General features: G+C 28.5%; 1 protein-coding gene across 6 annotated transcripts in view; it reads left to right on the forward strand.

Moving 5' to 3' along the window:
* LOC145293936 (uncharacterized) overlaps positions 1–20247 on the forward strand; it is a 439557-nt gene that overhangs the window by 82211 nt on the left and 337099 nt on the right. For 5 of the 6 annotated variants that reach the window (XM_080140784.1, XM_080140780.1, XM_080140782.1 and 2 more), the window contains 2 exons: positions 10539–10677; positions 12326–12456. The exons of the other annotated variant lie outside the window; for it this stretch is intronic. In XM_080140784.1, the coding sequence (XP_079996910.1) occupies positions 10539–10677; positions 12326–12456 (270 nt within the window). The remainder of the gene's footprint in view (positions 1–10538; positions 10678–12325; positions 12457–20247) is intronic. 6 annotated transcript variants of the gene reach the window in all.

The following is a 20247-nucleotide window of genomic DNA, read 5'->3' on the forward strand; positions in this document are numbered from 1 at the left end:
GAGACGCAGAGGTCAAAATTTTTTTATGCTTTGACGCAAATTATGACCACTTTCATTTATTGTTTTGGGCTACAATAAAATTATAAACTTAGATCCATGTCCAAGTAACCTATATCTAAAATTTAAAATGTTTAGATCAAAAAATTTCGGAGGAGTTTGGCAGAGTTTTTCAAGGTCAAATCTTGAACTTTGACCTCTTAACAGTAAATCTCGGGTGTGTAAACCGAAAATTGAAAGTGTTATTTGGTAGGAAAATGTAAACAGACAGACAGACAGACACTTTCACTTTTATAATGTAGGTATAATATATATATATATATATATATATATATATATATATATATATATATTATGTAGGTATAATATATATATATTATGTAGGTATAATATATATATATATTATGTAGGTATAATATATATATATATTATGTAGGTATAATATATATATATATTATGTAGGTATAATATATATATATATTATGTAGGTATAATATATATATATATTATGTAGGTATAATATATATATATATATTATGTAGGTATAATATATATATATATTATGTAGGTATAATATATATATATATTATGTAGGTATAATATATATATATTATGTAGGTATAATATATATATACTATGTAGGTATAATATATATATATTATGTAGGTATAATATATATTATGTAGGTATAATATATATTATGTAGGTATAATATATATATATTATGTAGGTATAATATATATATATTATGTAGGTATAATATATATATATTATGTAGGTGTAATATATATATATTATGTAGGTATAATATATATATATTATGTAGGTATAATATATATATATATATTATGTAGGTATAATATATATATTATGTAGGTATAATATATATATATTATGTAGCTATAATATATATATATTATGTAGGTATAATATATATATATTATGTAGGTATAATATATATATATATATTATGTAGGTATAATATATATATAATGTAGGTATAATATGCATATCATGAAGGTATAATATGCATATTATGAAGGTATAATATGCATATCTTGTTGGTATAATATATATATATATAATGTAGGTAAAATATATATATATAATGTAGGTATAATATATATATAATGTAGGTATAATATATATATAATGTAGGTATAATATATATATATATTATTTAGGTATAATATATATATATATTATGTAGGTATAATATATATATATTATTTAGGTATAATATATATATTCTTTAGGTATAATATATATATATTATGTAGGTATAATATCTATATGTTATGTAGGTATAATATCTATATGTTATGTAGGTATAATATCTATATGTTATGTAGGTATAATATATATATATATTATGTAGGTATAATATATATATATATATTATGTAGGTATAATATATATTAATTATGTAGGTATAATATATATATATATATTATGTAGGTATAATATGTATATTATGTAGGTATAATATATATATTATGTAGGTATAATATATATATTATGTAGGTATAATATATATATTATGTAGGTGTAATATATATATTATGTAGGTATAATATATATATATTATGTAGGTATAATATATATATATATTATGTAGGTATAATATATATATATTATGTAGGTATAATATATATATTATGTAGGTATAATATGTATATTATGTACGTATAATATATATATTATGTACGTATAATATATATATTATGTTGGTATAATATATATATATATATATATATATATATATATATATATATATATATATATATACACTAGATTACTCTTGACCCGTTTAGTCAGCATGTTATATTTCCTATAGAATTAATGTATGAGCGTTACGCTTGTGACGTAAAGAAAATAGTTTTTGTGACATAACACAAACATTTCTATGAAAGTATATTAAAATGAAAAAAGAATATAGATAGATTTCTATGAGTCGTTCTATTTATAATTGTTTATTTTTTAAACAAAAAAAATACATTATAAGTTGTTATAGATAAATGTGCACTGAACAGATACAATACTTAAAGTTAAATTCAAATTTTGATACATCTTTTTAAAATTAAATTGTCAGTTGAAAGTACAGAATAGTTAAAAACGCTCTCCCCATGTTAAGAATGGCTTTTTAAATAGAAAATGAAAATAAAATGTAACTTTTTTCATTTATTTTAAACAAACATTCATGACCTATTGGGTCAAATATTTAATTTATGTTAATAATAAGGTCAATAAAACTAATTAAGACAATGCGGAAATGAACGATGTAAAAAAAAAGCAGAAAGTATTAACAATTGTTTATTTGGATAATTTAAACGAAAAAAAAAAAACCATTGGGACGCTGAAAACGTACGCAGTAAAACAATACGTTTATTTGTAACGTAAATTAAAAAAAAATATTGGCGGGGTTATTTATTTGTTGGCAGTGTAAAAGAAAATATATGAATATTTTTAAGAAAGGTGTATTAAAAATGGAGAATAAATTGAATAAATAAATGGCGATTTGTGTTTATTTGTTTACGCTGTTATAGGTTTATGTTTATGCGCAACCGGAAGTCGTAAACTGGATGTGGATTACAACCCCCGTTACAAGGTCATTTTAGTTTTATAATATATATATATATATATATATATATATATATATATATATATATATATATATATATATATATATATATAATGTTATTATATTTCATATATATTATATATATAATGTTATTATATTTCATATATATTATATATATAATGTTATTATATTTCATATATATTATATATATAATGTTATTATATTTCATATATATTATATATATATGTAATGTTATTATATTTCATATATATTATATATATAATGTTATTATATTTCATATATATTATATATATAATGTTATTATATTTCATATATATTATATATATAATGTTATTATATTTCATATATATTATATATATAATGTTATTATATTTCATATATATTATATATATATAATGTTATTATATTTCATATATATTATATATATATTATATAATATATATAATATATATATTATATTATATATATGTATAACATATATATAATGTATGTATGTATGCATGTATGTATGTATGTATGTATGCCGAGGAAACTATTCTTACTATTAGTATTGAAGAGTAGAAAATATACTTTGCATTTACTTTCAGTAGTCTTCTCTCGCTTCTCTTATTTTATCCTTTAGTTCACGCATCCCATGAACGACGTTTCTGATAAAGGGAAAAGAATTGCTGCTTTCTGGGTCATGATCTACCTAAATAATCTTTTATATTTCGCTAGTTTTTAACATTAACATGATATTTTTTTAAGTTTGACACCATGTCGTTTCATACCTTGTCTGAAGCAAGTCGTATTAAATAATAATAACAACATTTTTTTTGTTATACAAACATAATTACTTATATGGTTTTAGAGATGAACAAGTCTGCCTATAGAAAAGATGCAATTTACTTGCCATTGTGTCGCAACATTTAATTCATTTCTTACCTGTTGGTGGGAGCAGCGTCGTTTGCCACAAAAGAACATTTCAGATCAGCATTAAAGAAAAAAAAACAAAAACAAATGACAAATGGATGCAGTTGAATAGACGTTACAATTGGATTTGGCATTTCTGTTCAGAACTTCGTTGTACATCTGCCTGTCAAGCAGCAATGTTATTTATCGTATAATTAGCGTTGATAATTGGGTGTGACTATTTAGACATGAATAGACATTTGTTTAATAAACGATTTTTCCTTATGTTTTAGGCACTTCTCAGTTAAAAAAAAAAAACCCCCAAAAAACACAGACAAAAAAAAAAAAAAAAAAAAAAAGAACAGCAAACAAAAACAAAGAAAAAATAACAAAGAAAAAAAAACGTCTAAATTGAGTGTCATCCCAAACAAGATAAATAAAACCTTGTAGGGACACTATATTTAAAATCTTTAATTATTCATGACCTCTCATATTATCATATCCAGATGAAACATAATATAAATCTTAAAATTATTTTTTTAGAGGCGGCGAACTTTAAATTGACAACTCTATTTTTTCTTTAATTATAGATTTGGCATCTACCGGCTATTTTGAGTTCGGCTTGGTTTGGCAATTAGACTTGTGGTTTCAGCAGGACAGAACCACATGCCACACGGCGTGAGATACGATCGATTTGCTGAAGAGAAACATTTGATGAAGGAATAATTTCACGATATGGATCTTTTCAGTGGCCACCTTGTTCGTGCGATTTAACCCCATTAGATTATTTTCTTTGGGGATATGTAAACTACCTGCTAAACCAGACACAATAGGAAGACAGCATTCGAGACGATATTACAGCCGTATTTAATCCGCAGAGTCCGTGAAAATTGTATTTCTAGATTGCATCATATACGTGCGAGCCCATATTCCCAAAATGATATTTAAACTAGCAGGCCGGCAGGTATTTCCCCGTCGTAAAATACGCTTAAATATAATATTTTGATTAATGTAGATTGCGTATTTATTATTATATTATACTGGCATTTCAGGCCGGCGTTGCCCGGTTATTTAAATGTGTGTGTTGAGCAAAAAAAAAAAAAAAAAGAAGAAAAGTGGTAGTAGGAAGGCAGGCTCGAACCCGTACCGCGAAGGAGAAAAAGAACGGGGGGGGGGGGAACTGACGTCTTTGCTGTTACGACCACCGGCAAACCAGAAGTGATTTATTTTTAAATTAAGGCTACACAATCGAAAGGAGAGGATGACTTTAAAAAATATCGGCAAAAAAGCGACCCCCCCCCTGTAGAAAAGTGCTCAGTTTAAGGTTAAGGTATTAATAAATTTAGCCAATTTTTCGATATTTGTCGTCTGAAAGGTCGAACTTCAAAACGATACTGATCTTAATAAAATCCGTCGCTCTGTCGAAAGTTTTAGGCAGACATGCAAACATGCATACATACATACATACATACATACATACATACATACATACATACATACATACATTTACATATCGTTAACTAAAATCTTAAATTAAAAAGTTTACCATATCTCTGAATACCCTTTATGTAAAATTTCAGATGTTTAGACCAGAAATTGTTTGGTAGAAACCGCAGAGGTCAATTTTTTAAAAAATTTGACCCCTATTAGGACCCCTTAAAATTTATTGTTTTGGGCTCAAATCAAGTTATTAAGTTAGATCCATACCCAAGGAACCTATATCTAAAATTTCAAGTGTTTAGACCCAAAATTGTCGGAGAAGTTTGGTAGAGTTCTCAAAGGTCGAATCGTAGAACTTTGACCCATTAACAACCAAATTTCTATCCAAAAACTGATTACAAAGATTTTCCCAAATCTCAATACCCTGTATATAAAATTTCGAGTCTGTAGACTTCAAATTAACAGAGTTATTGCGTACACAGACACACACAGACACGTTCACCTTTATAGATATACTATCATTTCAACCCGGTGTTGCCCGGGTCCTTGAACGTGTATGTGGAGCAAAAAAAAAAAAAAGTTGTCAATTTTTTTAACTTTAGCCCCTTTTATGACCCCTTAACATTTATTGTTTGAGGCTCAAATCAAGTTATTAAGTTAGATCCATGTCCAAGGAACCTTCAAGTGTTTAGAACCAAAATTATAGGAGGAGTTTGGTAGAGTTCTCAAAGGTCAAATCGTTGGACATTGACCCATTAACAGCCAAAATTCTAGCCGAAAACCGATCACAAAGATTTTCCCAAATCTCAGTACCATGTATATCAAATTTCGAGTCAGTAGACTTAAAATTGACAGTTATTGCGTAGGGAAATGTACACACACAGACACGTTCACTTTATATATATATATATATATATATATATATATATAGATTGGACCTAATATATAGTAATGATTTAAAAAGTTAAAAAAAAAAAAAATGACTCGTCCGCCACCACCGAGAATCGAAAGTTATTGCGTAGAGAAATGTGTGTGTACACACACACACACACACACACACACACACACACACACACACACACACAGACAGACAGACAGACAGACAGACACACACACACACACACACACACGTTCAGATTTATAGATATACTAGCATTTCAACCCGGTGTTCCCCGGGTGCTTGGATGTGTATGTTGAGCAAAAAAAAAAAAAAAAAAAAAAAAAAAAAAAAAAACGGTAGTAGGAAAGGAGGCTCGAACCCATACCGCGAAAGAGGAAAAGAACGGGAAAAAACCTAACGTCTTTGCTTTTACGACCACCACCAAACCGGAACTGACATGTTTAAATTAAGGCTATACAATCGAAATGAGAAGATGACTCTAAAAATATCTGCGAAAAAAGCGACCCCACTCTAGAAAAGTGCCCAGTTGAAGGTGAAGATATTAATGTTTTTAGCTAATTTTTCGATAATTGTCGTCTGAAAGGTCGAACTTCAAAACGATACTGATGTTGGTAAAATCCGTCGCTTCTGTCGAAAGTTTTAGGCAGATATGCAAACATACATACATTTACATATTGGTAACTAAAAATTTTTTCGAGTCAGTAGACTTAAAATTAACAGAGTTATTGCGTAGGGAAATGTACACACACAGACATACACACAGACACGTTCATTTATATATATATATATATATATATATATATATATATATATATATATATATATATATATATATATATGATATATTGGACTTAATATATCGTAATGATTTAAAAAGTTAAAAAAAAATGACGCGTCCGCCACCACCGAGAATAGAAACCAAAACGTGTAGCTTACGATTTACTTTTTCCTCTTCCGTTAATGCCTGACCTATGAAAACATGTTTGTTGCAAGGCTAAAAATTAAATCATGAACTAATAGCTACCACGTTACGCATGCATATTCGTAATAGCATCGTTCGACCTTCACCTGGTAAATTTCATTTTTTTTTTTAATTTTCACAATTTTGCATCGATTTCCCCCGGCTAAAATAAAACATAAAGATTCGCATTGGTTCAAATATCCAATATATGAAGTTTCATGTCTGTAGACAAGAAACGCAAAGAGATGTTTTGTAGGCAAAATTTTTAAACAAAAAATAGTTTTTACATAAACATATATGGAAAGAGGTTTGTTATTACTACAGTCTTATTATGCAGATATTAATCATGTAGAATATCTGCATGAATATAATTACACGTAATATTTAACTAAAGATGATCACCCCATAACAAAACCGAAAAAAAAACTAATAAAAATATAATTAAAATAAATGTTTAAAAAATTATGCAAATTACCTAACTAACACAAATAAACAACAAACCAAAGTCCATAAGCGTAAAAACAGACATAGGGAGATCCTATGGTTCAACCCTCCATATTCCAAAAATCTGGAGACAAACATAGCCAGAGAATTCTTTAAAATATTAGAAAAAACTTTAAAGTCCCTCATAGATACAATAAAATCATTAATAAGAACAGGATCAAAGTGTCTTGCTCAACTATTCCAAACCTTCATAAAAAAATAATCAGTTCTAACAATAAAAAATTAATAAGATACAAAATACAAATACAGAAAATATAGCAGGCAGAAAATATAACTGTAGAAGGAAATATAGATGCCCTCTACAAGGCACCTGAAAAATAAAAAAAATGTAGTTTATAGCTGCACAGTATCACAAACCCCAAATTTAAATGATGTTAATGACAACCATAGCTATACCACACGGTTAAATAACTACACCCATTTTAAACAATCTATCAACTAAATACAAACCAACCTGCCCTTAATCTACCTGACAATAAATACATTAAACAAAACTCAGTCTACTTCGCTTCTACGTCTATAAACCAGCATAAGTCATTAAAAATATTTCTTAATAATCTATCTTAGAATTTGTAATTTATAATTTCATATCTTTATTGATAAAATTTGGATCGTCATTATTATTATTAGTTTATCTGATATATTTACCATTATTTTATATCTTATTTAAATTACTATTTAAATTTAACCTTTGCATGTTACTATTTTTATTAATTTCAATAAATAAATAAATAAATAAATAAATGATTAAAATATTATTAAGTTTATTTAATGACTTTCAATAAGATTCTTTTATATTATATAAAACAGCATAAAGACTGATTATCTCCCTTGGAGACGATTATCTCCCTTTATTTTTTAAAATCTACTGTTTAATTTAAATTAGGCGTTACTAACGTATTCTAGCCGTTAAAGATATTTCATTGGCGAAATGAATGAATGAAAGATATTCCATTGGCGTTCACTTTGAAAATTCAATAATTTCGAGCATTATAAGCTACATCTAACATCAAATGAATGCTTTGACGATAATTACAATTTTCAAAAGGCGAACCATTAGAAGGTATATATATATATATATATATATATATATATATTTGTTAAATTTTCTTAAAAACATATTATTATTATTACCTTATATTTAAAACAAATTCAGCTTTATAATTTTATTCTAATTTTTATTCTCAACCCATCTTACTTTGCTTATCAACATGAATAAGTAACTATTTTCCTTTGTATTTTAATAGTTTCCAGATACATCTGCCTTACTTAAAAATGCTAGGTTTATTTATGGTGTCTTTTATAAAAAAAAAAACACTCAATATTTTTGCTGGTGAGGAGACTTTGTTTTAAAAAAAAAAACTATATGTTAAAATTATTGTCCATGACTTAATGTCTATTGCAATAAAAACATCGTTTCCGAAACGAGCGTACAATTTATTGGCTTTGTTATGTTCCTTCTTATGAAACAGATTTTTAATTTTTAATTTTAATTTGAATTAGAAATTATCAATCCCCTTACTAAATATTAAAGTAGCTCTAGGATATGTGCCTATCGAGCTTATACATCTGCATTACAACGAGCACTGTTTTTTCTTGTGTTTTAATTAAATTAGTGATTTTACTATCACATTAAAATACACTCTGCTCTTTAGACTACTGTTCTAACCCCCTTTAAATTATATAGTAATTTATAAAATATATATGACGATTAAGCTATTACTGAATATTTCGCGTTTCATCTACTCTAGGATTCTTCAGGCTTATGCGCAAATTTTGTGGTTGTCTGTCGTTTTTATATACGCACTTTCTATGGAGATTTTAGCTAGCCAATCAGCTTTCTACTATCCACTGCGCCCTTCCTATCAGCCAATGAACATGCACTTACAGGAAAAAGGCCCATTTTATGTGAGTAAATGAAGTAGTTATATATATATATATATAATCTCCTTTAAGTGTTTTTTTTTTTATTGCATTTTGATAAAAATGAACTTATATATTTGAATTTGAGAAAGAATAGATTTACTGAATGTTTTTCATCTAATCGATCAGTAAAATTTTTAGTGTTTGGCCATAAACCCCGTCTAAGAAAAAAAAAAAAAAAAAAAAAATCTTCTCGTTGTACGTATCTGTGACGAAAAGAAAATATCGTGCACCAAAAATCGCGTAAATTGATGAAATAGTTTTATTTTTTTTATAATGAAATCAGTTTTAATCGATTAATGAGAATTCGTAGGCACTACGATGATGTATAACACTGATTCTAAACTCTACTTCTAAAGAGCTATTTCAAGGGGAGTCAATCGGTGATGGGATTTCTAAATGGCGTCCAGATATCGTCGTTTAGTCATAAAATTTGATTTTCATTTTGTTTTGTTTGTTTTATTTTTAATATAATTACTTGATTGATTTATGTGACTTTTTTTTTAGTGTGCGTTATTTTATTTCTGCCACAGATACGTACAGCGTCAAGATTTTCCCTTATTTTTTTAGGGGTGTGGGGAAGTTATGGATACGCACCAATTTTTTTTTTTAGTTTTATTGCAATATTTTTTTTGGAAAAGAAATCATTAAATTTATGTATACTAGCGAAACTTGTGGACATTTTACAGCGGCATCTTTCATATTTAATATAATGCTGCTGAGCATTATGTGAACGTTCAACGTGAATGATGACCCGCGATATTATCGCGGCCATTTTGTTAAAACTGTAAAACTATTTATCTGGTTAATGTAGTGTCAGAATATATCTGGTTATTACGGTTTATTTCCAATGTCCTTAAAGCGGTGACTTATTTACATTGTATGAACGCCCGGCGCGAACGGAAACCCCACGATATCATTATATCATCTTTAGACAGAACAGATACTACCCTTGGATCATAGCCAGAAGACCAAGAAGGTATATTTTAGTTTCACGTACAACCCAAAAGCGACATCAATTTTTTAAATTTTACTATTTTTTTTACATTACGTCTTCCGTGATCGGGAGATTCTATTTATTAAAAAGGAGGCTAGGAGGTGATAACATATTACGAACATTAAGTTAGCGAATCTATACACTAATTTAATGTTCATAATATATTATCACCTTTTATCCTCTTTTTTAATAAATAGGATCTCCCGATTAAATAATTTATAATCTGGAAACCGTGACACACTTATGCACGTACGTTAAAGGTAATACGGTATTAATATACTACTACTACTACTACTACTACTACTACTCTTTTTCATTGCAGCTGATTACATGGGATGTTTTGAATATTCTGAAAAGTCGCTTGAAATTTATTCTGCCCTAAATTCATCAAACCTGAGCATCGAAAAATGTATTGCTAGCTGCGTGAAATACCATCTTCCTTATGCCGGAATACAAAATGGGTAACGCATTAACATTATTATCTTAAGTAGACTTTTTAACCCCTTTAAAACTGGCAAAGGTTATAGCCCGTTGATTTAGAATGAGTGTGGTATTCCAAATTGATTGCTGAATATGTTGATTTTTTTTTTTGCATTAAATATTAATTCTATTAATCTCCTACCGTGCATCGAACGGATACTATAATAATTGCTGAACCTAATCATAAAAGTTCATACGAAATTGTAGTCAGATTGGACTAAGAGTTTCTAAAAAAAAAAAAAAATGAAAATAAATATCTTATTCTAGTGACTAAATAAATAGATTAATAAATCCCTAACTGTGTATGGAACAGCTACTATAATACTTAGTTTGCAGCACTTAATCATAACAAAGGTTCATACAAAATTTCAGTCAGTTTTGTAGTTTCCAAGAAAAGGTGAAACGGCCAGACAAGCAAAGAGAAATATAGTCTAGATAATTCATTCGTATTATTTTGATTCATCGGACTACTGTTCTCATCTTGGGTGTGATTTTCACAACGTTTCGGTCGATGTAACCTCCGACCTTCTTCAGGTATATCTTGTCGAACTCGAGAATGTTTCTGTCGGATTTGGGAATTTGAACGGAAAAATCGAGCGGAACCCTTTATTTACTTCACAGGGGTAGCATGCTCTCGTTCTGTCAGCCATGACTGGATAGAGGTCCTAAGTAATTCGCAATTATATTTTTTGATCGCCCACACTGAGGATTGAACCTTCAGGAGGATATCACTTTTTACAATTGATTTTCCAAGTACCACTGCGCCACGGGTCCTTGCAGACATCGACCGAAAGGTTAATAAAATAACAATTAAAACGAGAACAGACTATTTGTATTATTTGGGTTCTTCAATCTTCAAAATTTCAGTAATATAATATGCCTTATTTTTCCAAAATAAGTTTTGTTCTAGTCAAATACAGAGTTAAATACTTGTTTTTATAATGGCGCATGCATGAAAATAATTCCAAAATTGTAAGTTTTTTTGTTTTTTTTTTAAAACAAATTTAATAGAATTACATTTTATTGTTCTTACCATACTGCACACTAAAAAATTAACACAAAGAAGAGCTCCTTTTATCTCAAGACAAAGGGAGACAACTTAACAGTTCCGTTTGCAAGGCGGGATTTATTTGCTTCCTCACTGAGCAAATTAGGCACAAGGCCGTTTTTTAATGTGGAGAGATTGGGGAAAAGGGAACCAGCTCCCCGGGGAGTAGGGGAGCTGGATAGTGACAATTGTTATGAAGGGTTTCCCCTACATTCACCAATAACTGATTGCTACAAGAGCAATGGTCTTATCTGTGGGGTCGCCACCATATATGGTCTTTGCTTGAACATTGTTGCCAAGCCCCGCAGGGCCCGGCCGAGTTGTTCCGTTTGCAAAGCTGAAATTGAAAGTCAGAAAAAGTAGACAAGCTTAATTATAACCAATAATTTATCACTTTTCTACATTTATTGCTTCTCTTTTGAATGTCCGTCCATATATAATTTAAAAATACATATTTGCTTGTCACACTGTAGTTTAAAATTGCATTTTTGTCGTTAGATGCACACAAAGAAACTCCGTTTTTGTTAATCTTATTTTACAGTTTATCTAAAGAAAATCTTTTTACCCTGGTTTCTTTTTAGTAGTCAATGCTTCTGCGCTGTTTTGGCGAGAAACTTTCGACAAATTCCAGAATCTAATTGTTCCACTAAATGTCCGACAGATTTCCGTTTACACTGTGGGGGTGAAAAAGGAGTACAACTCTACGAAACAAGTAAGTAATATAAATATACTGTATGAAATGAAAACTCATTGATTGTTAGTATATATTGGAACGCCTATGAATGAAGAAAAAAAATGCTTCGATAAAAAGAATCGGCACTTGTGCATTACTGTCGCCGGAGAACTTTTTTGGTTTCAATTTGAAGAGCGCACATTGGGGGAGATAATGCAATTTCAGCAGAAAAGGCGGAACAATCATGAATTTAATGAGTATTTATATTTTTATTTGTTACGGAAATTTCAGAATTTTAACTTTTTTACGAAAATTGAAAATTTAGAAATAAGAAAGTTTTCTCAAAAAAGTCACGCGCATTTCATTAACGCCTATTCAAAACTATTTATGCATTCACTTAATGCCTGTTCGAAACTATTAATGCATTCCATTAATGCCTGTTCAAAGCTATTAATGCATTCCATTAATGCCTGTTAAAAACTATTAATGCATTCCATTAATGCCTGTTCAAAACTATTTATGCATTCCATTAATGCCTGTTCAAAACTATTAATGCATTCCATTAATGCCTGTTCAAAACTATTAATGCATTCCATAAATGCCTGTTCAAAACTATTTATGCATTCCATTAATGCCTGTTCAAAACTATTAATGCATTCCATTAATGCCTGTTCAAAACTATTTATGCATTCCATTAATGCCTGTTCAAAACTATTAATGCATTCCATTAATGCCTGTTCAAAACTATTAATGCATTCCATTAATGCCTGTTCAAAACTATTAATGCATTCCATTAATGCCTGTTCAAAACTAATAATGCATTCCATTAATGCCTGTTCAAAACTATTAATGCATTCCATTAATGCCTGTTCAAAACTATTAATGCATTCCATTAATGCCTGTTCAAAACTATTAATGCATTCCATTAATGCCTGTTCAAAACTAATAATGCATTCCATTAATGCCTGTTCAAAACTATTAATGCATTCCATTAATGCCTGTTCAAAACTATTAATGCATTCCATTAATGCCTGTTCAAAACTAATAATGCATTCCATTAATGCCTGTTCAAAACTATTAATGCATTCCATTAATGCCTGTTCAAAACTATTTATGCATTCCATTAATGCCTGTTCAAAACTATTAATGCATTCCATTAATGCCTGTTCAAAACTATTTATGCATTCCATTAATGCCTGTTCAAAACTATTAATGCATTCCATTAATGCCTGTTCAAAACTATTAATGCATTCCATTAATGCCTGTTCAAAACTATTAATGCATTCCATTAATGCCTGTTCAAAACTAATAATGCATTCCATTAATGCCTGTTCAAAACTAATAATGCATTCCATTAATGCCTGTTCAAAACTATTAATGCATTCCATTAATGCCTGTTCAAAACTATTAATGCATTCCATTAATGCCTGTTCAAAACTAATAATGCATTCCATTAATGCCTGTTCAAAACTATTAAGACATTCCATTAATGCCTGTTCAAAACTATTAATGCATTCCATTAATGCCTGTTCAAAACTATTAATGCATTCCATTAATGCCTGTTCAAAACTATTAATGCATTCCATTAATGCCTGTTCAAAACTATTTATGCATTCCATTAATGCCTGTTCAAAACTATTAATGCATTCCATTAATGCCTGTTAAAAACTATTAATGCATTCCATTAATGCCTGTTCAAAACTATTTATGCATTCCATTAATGCCTGTTAAAAACTATTTATGCATTCCATTAATGCCTGTTAAAAACTATTAATGCATTCCATTAATGCCTGTTCAAAACTATTAATGCATTCCATTAATGCCTGTTCAAAACTATTAATGCATTCCATTAATGCCTGTTCAAAACTATTAATGCATTCCATTAATGCCTGTTCGAAACTATTAATGCATTCCATTAATGCCTGTTCGAAACTATTAATGCATTCCATTAATGCCTGTTCGAAACTATTAATGCATTCCATTAATGCCTGTTCGAAACTATTAATGCATTCCATTAATGCCTGTTCGAAACTATTAATGCATTCCATTAATGCCTGTTCGAAACTATTAATGCATTCCATTAATGCCTGTTCGAAACTATTAATGCATTCCATTAATGCCTGTTCGAAACTATTAATGCATTCCATTAATGCCTGTTCGAAACTATTAATGCATTCCATTAATGCCTGTTCGAAACTATTAATGCATTCCATTAATGCCTGTTCGAAACTATTAATGCATTCCATTAATGCCTGTTCGAAACTATTAATGCATTCCATTAATGCCTGTTCGAAACTATTAATGCATTCCATTAATGCCTGTTCGAAACTATTAATGCATTCCATTAATGCCTGTTCGAAACTATTAATGCATTCCATTAATACCTGTTCGAAACTATTTATAGATTTAAAATCATACATTTTGATGACTTTCATTTATTTTGTGTACCTATTTACAATGTCTCCCCACGGGACAGAGTTAGACACCAGGGTCGTTTTTTAACGTGGAGAAAAGGTACAAAAATAAAAATTGTCTCAGCCGTGAAGGATTTTTCCTCCACTGAAAGAGAACAAGAAATGGAAGTGCTGCATCTGAAGAACAGATACTACACTTTGATCTTGGCCAAAGGGACAATTTTGTGTAACTCACAATCATGAATAAAAAAACCTATTTTGTCTTATTAGCATTTTCTTAATTTTATTTTAATTCAATAAATGTTCAGATAATTAATGTTTTATTTCGTGTTATTGTATCGTTGTTGACATTTATTGAGATTTTCGATTCTTTCAGTAGTCTCCCCTTGATATGCGCTCTTCAAACTGAAGCCAAAAATTTATTCCTTGATACTAATGCGCAAGTGGGAAAGAATTTTTCAAATGTTTATACATATATTTATATTTTGGCTGCAAGTCATTATTCAAGCACGTCTATTTGAACACGACAGAGTTGTTCTTTTTTTAGCGATTTTTCTGGATATCTTTTCCATTCGCCGAGCGACAACGTTTGAATGCCATTCTATACAACACGCCAGCTGAAAAAAAAACAAAAACAAAACGCTCGGTGAATGGAAAAGATCTCCAGAAAAATCGGGGAAAAAGAGCAACTTTTGAATCAGAAGTATATATATATATATATATACTGTTGAATATATATATAGCAACTGTTGAATCAGAAGTGTATATATATATATATATATATATATATATATATATATATATATTAGGTATGACTATAATATAACAAATATAAAACTTGTAAATTAAAATTGATTCATCGTAATTCTTGTTATATTCTCAAGAAGAAAGATTATTAAAAAAAGAAAAATCTCATATGCATTTTTTTTACTCTCCGTAAAACCGGTGATTTTTCAAAATAATTACCCCAAAAAACAAAAAAAAACGGGAGAAAATGGAATCCATCCATATAACATTTACATTTGTTAGGTTATATTTTTTAGCTTCTTACGTAAAATGGCTTCATGCTTTGTCTGAATCGATCTCCATATAAAAGCGATTAGGGGTTAGATTTATAGTAGTATCTTTAATGTGAAGTTGTACAGAAACATGTTTGTTCACATTACATTTAAAAAAAATTCTGCATGTCGAGGAAACAAAGAGCAGAGAGGGAAATCCAAAGGCAAGTAGTAAAAAGAAAACAAAAAGCTATTTGAATAGCAAGTTTTCCAGTATATTGGAAATTCTACAGTGAAGGGGTGCGATTTTGCTGCTAGTTGGATTTGGAGAGGCACGAGTTCAGTGATTTCGTCAGAGCACATTCTGTGGAAGTATTTGCAAAACAAGTACAGGGATGCAACATTGTGGCGATAGAACAGGGATTGGAGCTTATATTTTCAACAGGAAATGAACCTATTTACCAATGTTGTTGTTGTTGGGCAACTCTGAATTTTGCAAGGGGCCCACAAAGATCGTGCGATCCGCACAAAGACCTCCGCGTTGGATCAATACATTTTCACTCAAGAAATTCTACAACCTCTCTTGGCTTTTCTTGCAAGCTTCTAACATTCAAACTGCACGGCGTGAATTTTATTTTTGTTTTTGGAATTCTTTGAGTTGATTGGTTGGTTATTTTTGTTTTACAGCATATCAACCCTTTTCGGGTTATTTAATGCCGAATCCAAAGATTTTGAAGAAAAATTTTTTTAATACAATATATTTGTTGTTTTCACGTCGGTTTCTATTTAATCCATAGTTGGGACTCTAACAGGTACTACCACTCCGGGTCAGAGTGGACCTGGGAGCAATGGTAATTAAAAGGTGGCTCCACACTCCCCAAAGCCCACAAGCTGAGGCCTCACCACTGGATATAATTTAAGGTCATATCCAGGACCCCCATTGAGGAACTTTTACCCTCTGTAGGGGGGCAGTCGGCGTATTCTAATGCCCCACCGACAGGGCCGGGAATCCTTTGATATGAGGCTTCATAATTTATCTATCCTTTTTTTTTTTCGTAAATTTTAGAATATATACTAATTTCGTCATGACATGTGAGTACGTAATGTTTTCACCTGAAATGCGTTGGTTTAACAGATCACCAATGTAAACAAGCACTAAAATTCCCTCTTGCAGTTTGGATGAAGTAAAATATAAAGAAAATACGTGGACATATTTGGGGATACACCGCCTGAAAGTATGCAATTTGATTGAAATTGACGTAATTATTGCAAAAGAATATAAAAATAAATAAATTATTGTTAAAGAATTTAAATATTGTTTAATTATTAACTACTTAATTACTATTATAAAAAAATTAATTATTGGAAAACAATTTTTGAAAATGTCATAAAAAAGTCATATCTAAGTAAAGCAATTTGATTAGTCATTGAAAATTAAACATTTTAATTTATTTTAAAATTAGAAACATTCAATAAGATCTCATTGAATCCTTCATAAGCAAAAAAAAAAAAAAAAAAAAAGCGAAAATGCAACACACAAGGAAACCTAGAACAAATTGTTGATCGTCTATTAACGCAGCAACAATTACATGACGTAATATGTTGCTCGTATATTATGTACCTATTTACTATGCCTCCCCACGGGACAGAGTTAGACACCAGGGTCGTTTTTTTAACGTGGAGAAAAGGTACAAAAATAAAAATTGTCTCAGTCGTGAAGGATTTCTCCTCCACCGAAAGAAAACAAGAAAATGAAGTGCAGCATCTGAAGAACAGATACTACACTTTGATCTTGACCAACAATATAATTTCTAATTGTTTATTTGTTTGTTTTCGTATTTAATAAAAATCATTTCATAAAAATTTCTGTATTTAATAAAAATCATTTAATAAAAAAAAAATTCTGTTTTAAAACGTTGCTTCACTTTAATTTTATTACGTAAATTTCAATAGTGTTTCATTTTAATTTTAAAATTCTTTTAAGATAATTAGATCAATTTCAGTAGTCAATCAAATGGCATTCTTACAGACGGTGTACCCTCAAATATGTCCCAGTATTTGCCTCATTTTGGCTTATCTAAACTGCAAGAGAGCTCACTAAATTTATAAGTATTAATTCTAGAACCTGTTATGAAAATGAAGATTTTCAAACAATAAAAAAGTAGAGATTGCTCACAATTTGAAAGGAGTTCACCACCGGAAGTTCCTCACTCTATATATCACTTTTTGTTCGTTTACTTTTTTTTTTTTTTTTTTTTTACATCATTAAATTATTTTGAACATCTCGGTACTATAATAGATTGGTGGCAACATGACTAGATATTTATTGTACAAAAAGAACGCCATATCCTGGTGAAGTTATTAACCGAATTTTGACCCGAAGTTTCTATAGTTTTATTTTTATTTTTTGTCGTTGCTTTTTGTTTGAGGTCAGTGTGACCGATATAGACATCTTCATTATGTAGGATAAAAAGAAATGGAGGAAAAATTGTAAAAACGGAAATATAAACTTAATTTATATTTGTTTTCTTTTCATTTCATTTGGAATTGGTTTAAATATTTCTGTGAGTTTATATTTCAATGCATTTCAAATAATCTTCAAAGATACTTTTCTTCATTATCATCATCATCATCATCATTAGTTTGTCGTCAATTTCACATGTTTGCATGTATTGGACGACTTTCACGAAGTGATTTGCAAACTAACCTATCTCTGTCCAAGTTTTTATTTATCCTTCTTTCTCTTAAGTCAATCTTTATCACTTCAATCAATTAAGTCAATCTTTATCACTTGATTACGTCAATCTTTATCACTAACTCCCATGTTTACGTTTCTCCCCCCCCACCCACGTGAACTGAGCTTGCTACCTCAACTGTTCTACATCTACTAACCAAGAACTTTCCTCTATTATTTCAACGTCGCTATACTATTCTTCCTATTACTGTCCAGATTTAATCTCCCTATTAGGTCGTCAGATCTAAACCCATTTTCATTACTCGCGTTACACATCTAGTTTCATAATAAAAAGAATACCTGTCACAGGAAAAGTAAAATGAATTCCCCTGAACAGAACAGTTTTCCAATGCTTTCATGTCTCATGTCTCTTTACGGACATTTAACACTTCCAACTCTGCATGGCCGATATATCGACCCTAGCAACATAGCTAAAACAACGACACGGTCGATATTTCCGCCTTTTAATAATACGTTATCAAATTATTTCAATGATACGTTATCAAATTATTTTAATAATACGTTCTCAAATTATTTTAATAATACGTTCTCAAATTATTTTAATAATACGTTCTCAAATTATTTTAATAATAAGTTAACAAATTATTTTATTAATAAGTTAAATTATTTTAATAACTTATCAAATTATTTTAATAATAAGTTATCAAATTATTTTAATAATACATTATAAAATTATTTTAATAATAAGCTATCAAATTATTTTAATAATACATTATAAAATTATTTTAATAATAAGCTATCAAATTATTTTAATAATACGTTATCAAATTATTTTAATAATACGTAATCAAATTATTGTAATAAGTTATCAATTGATTTTAATAATACGTTATCAAATTATTTTAATAATACATAATCAAATTATTTTAATAATACGTTATCAAATTTTTGCAATAAAACGTTATCAAATTATTTTAATAATCCGTATATATATGTATATGTATGTATATATATGTATATGTATGTATATATATGTATGTATATGTATATATATGTATGTATATGTATATATATGTATGTATATGTATGTATATGTATATATATGTATATATATGTATGTATATGTATGTATATGTATATATATGTATGTATATGTATATATATGTATGTATATGTATATATATGTATGTATATGTATATATATGTATGTATATGTATATATATGTATGTATATGTATATATATGTATGTATATGTATATATATGTATGTATATGTATGTATATATATATGTATATGTATGTATATATATATGTATATGTATGTATATATATATGTATATGTATGTATATATATATATGTATATGTATGTATATATATATGTATATGTATGTATATATATATATGTATATATATGTATGTATACATATGTATGTATATATATATGTATATATATGTATGTATACATATATATGTATATAAATGTATATATATATGTATATACATATGTCTATATGTATATATATGTATATATATATGTATGTATACATGTATATGTATATATATGTATATATATATGTGTGTAAATATGTTTATATGTATGTATGTGTATATATGTATATATATGTATGTTTATATATATGTATATATATATGTGTGTAAATATGTTTATATGTATGTATGTGTATATATGTATATATATGTATGTTTATATATATGTATATA

Source organism: Euprymna scolopes, chromosome 15 (genome assembly GCF_053919585.1).
Source record: "Euprymna scolopes isolate OS-2025 chromosome 15, ASM5391958v1, whole genome shotgun sequence".
In the NCBI taxonomy this organism is placed as follows: domain Eukaryota; kingdom Metazoa; phylum Mollusca; class Cephalopoda; order Sepiida; family Sepiolidae; genus Euprymna; species Euprymna scolopes.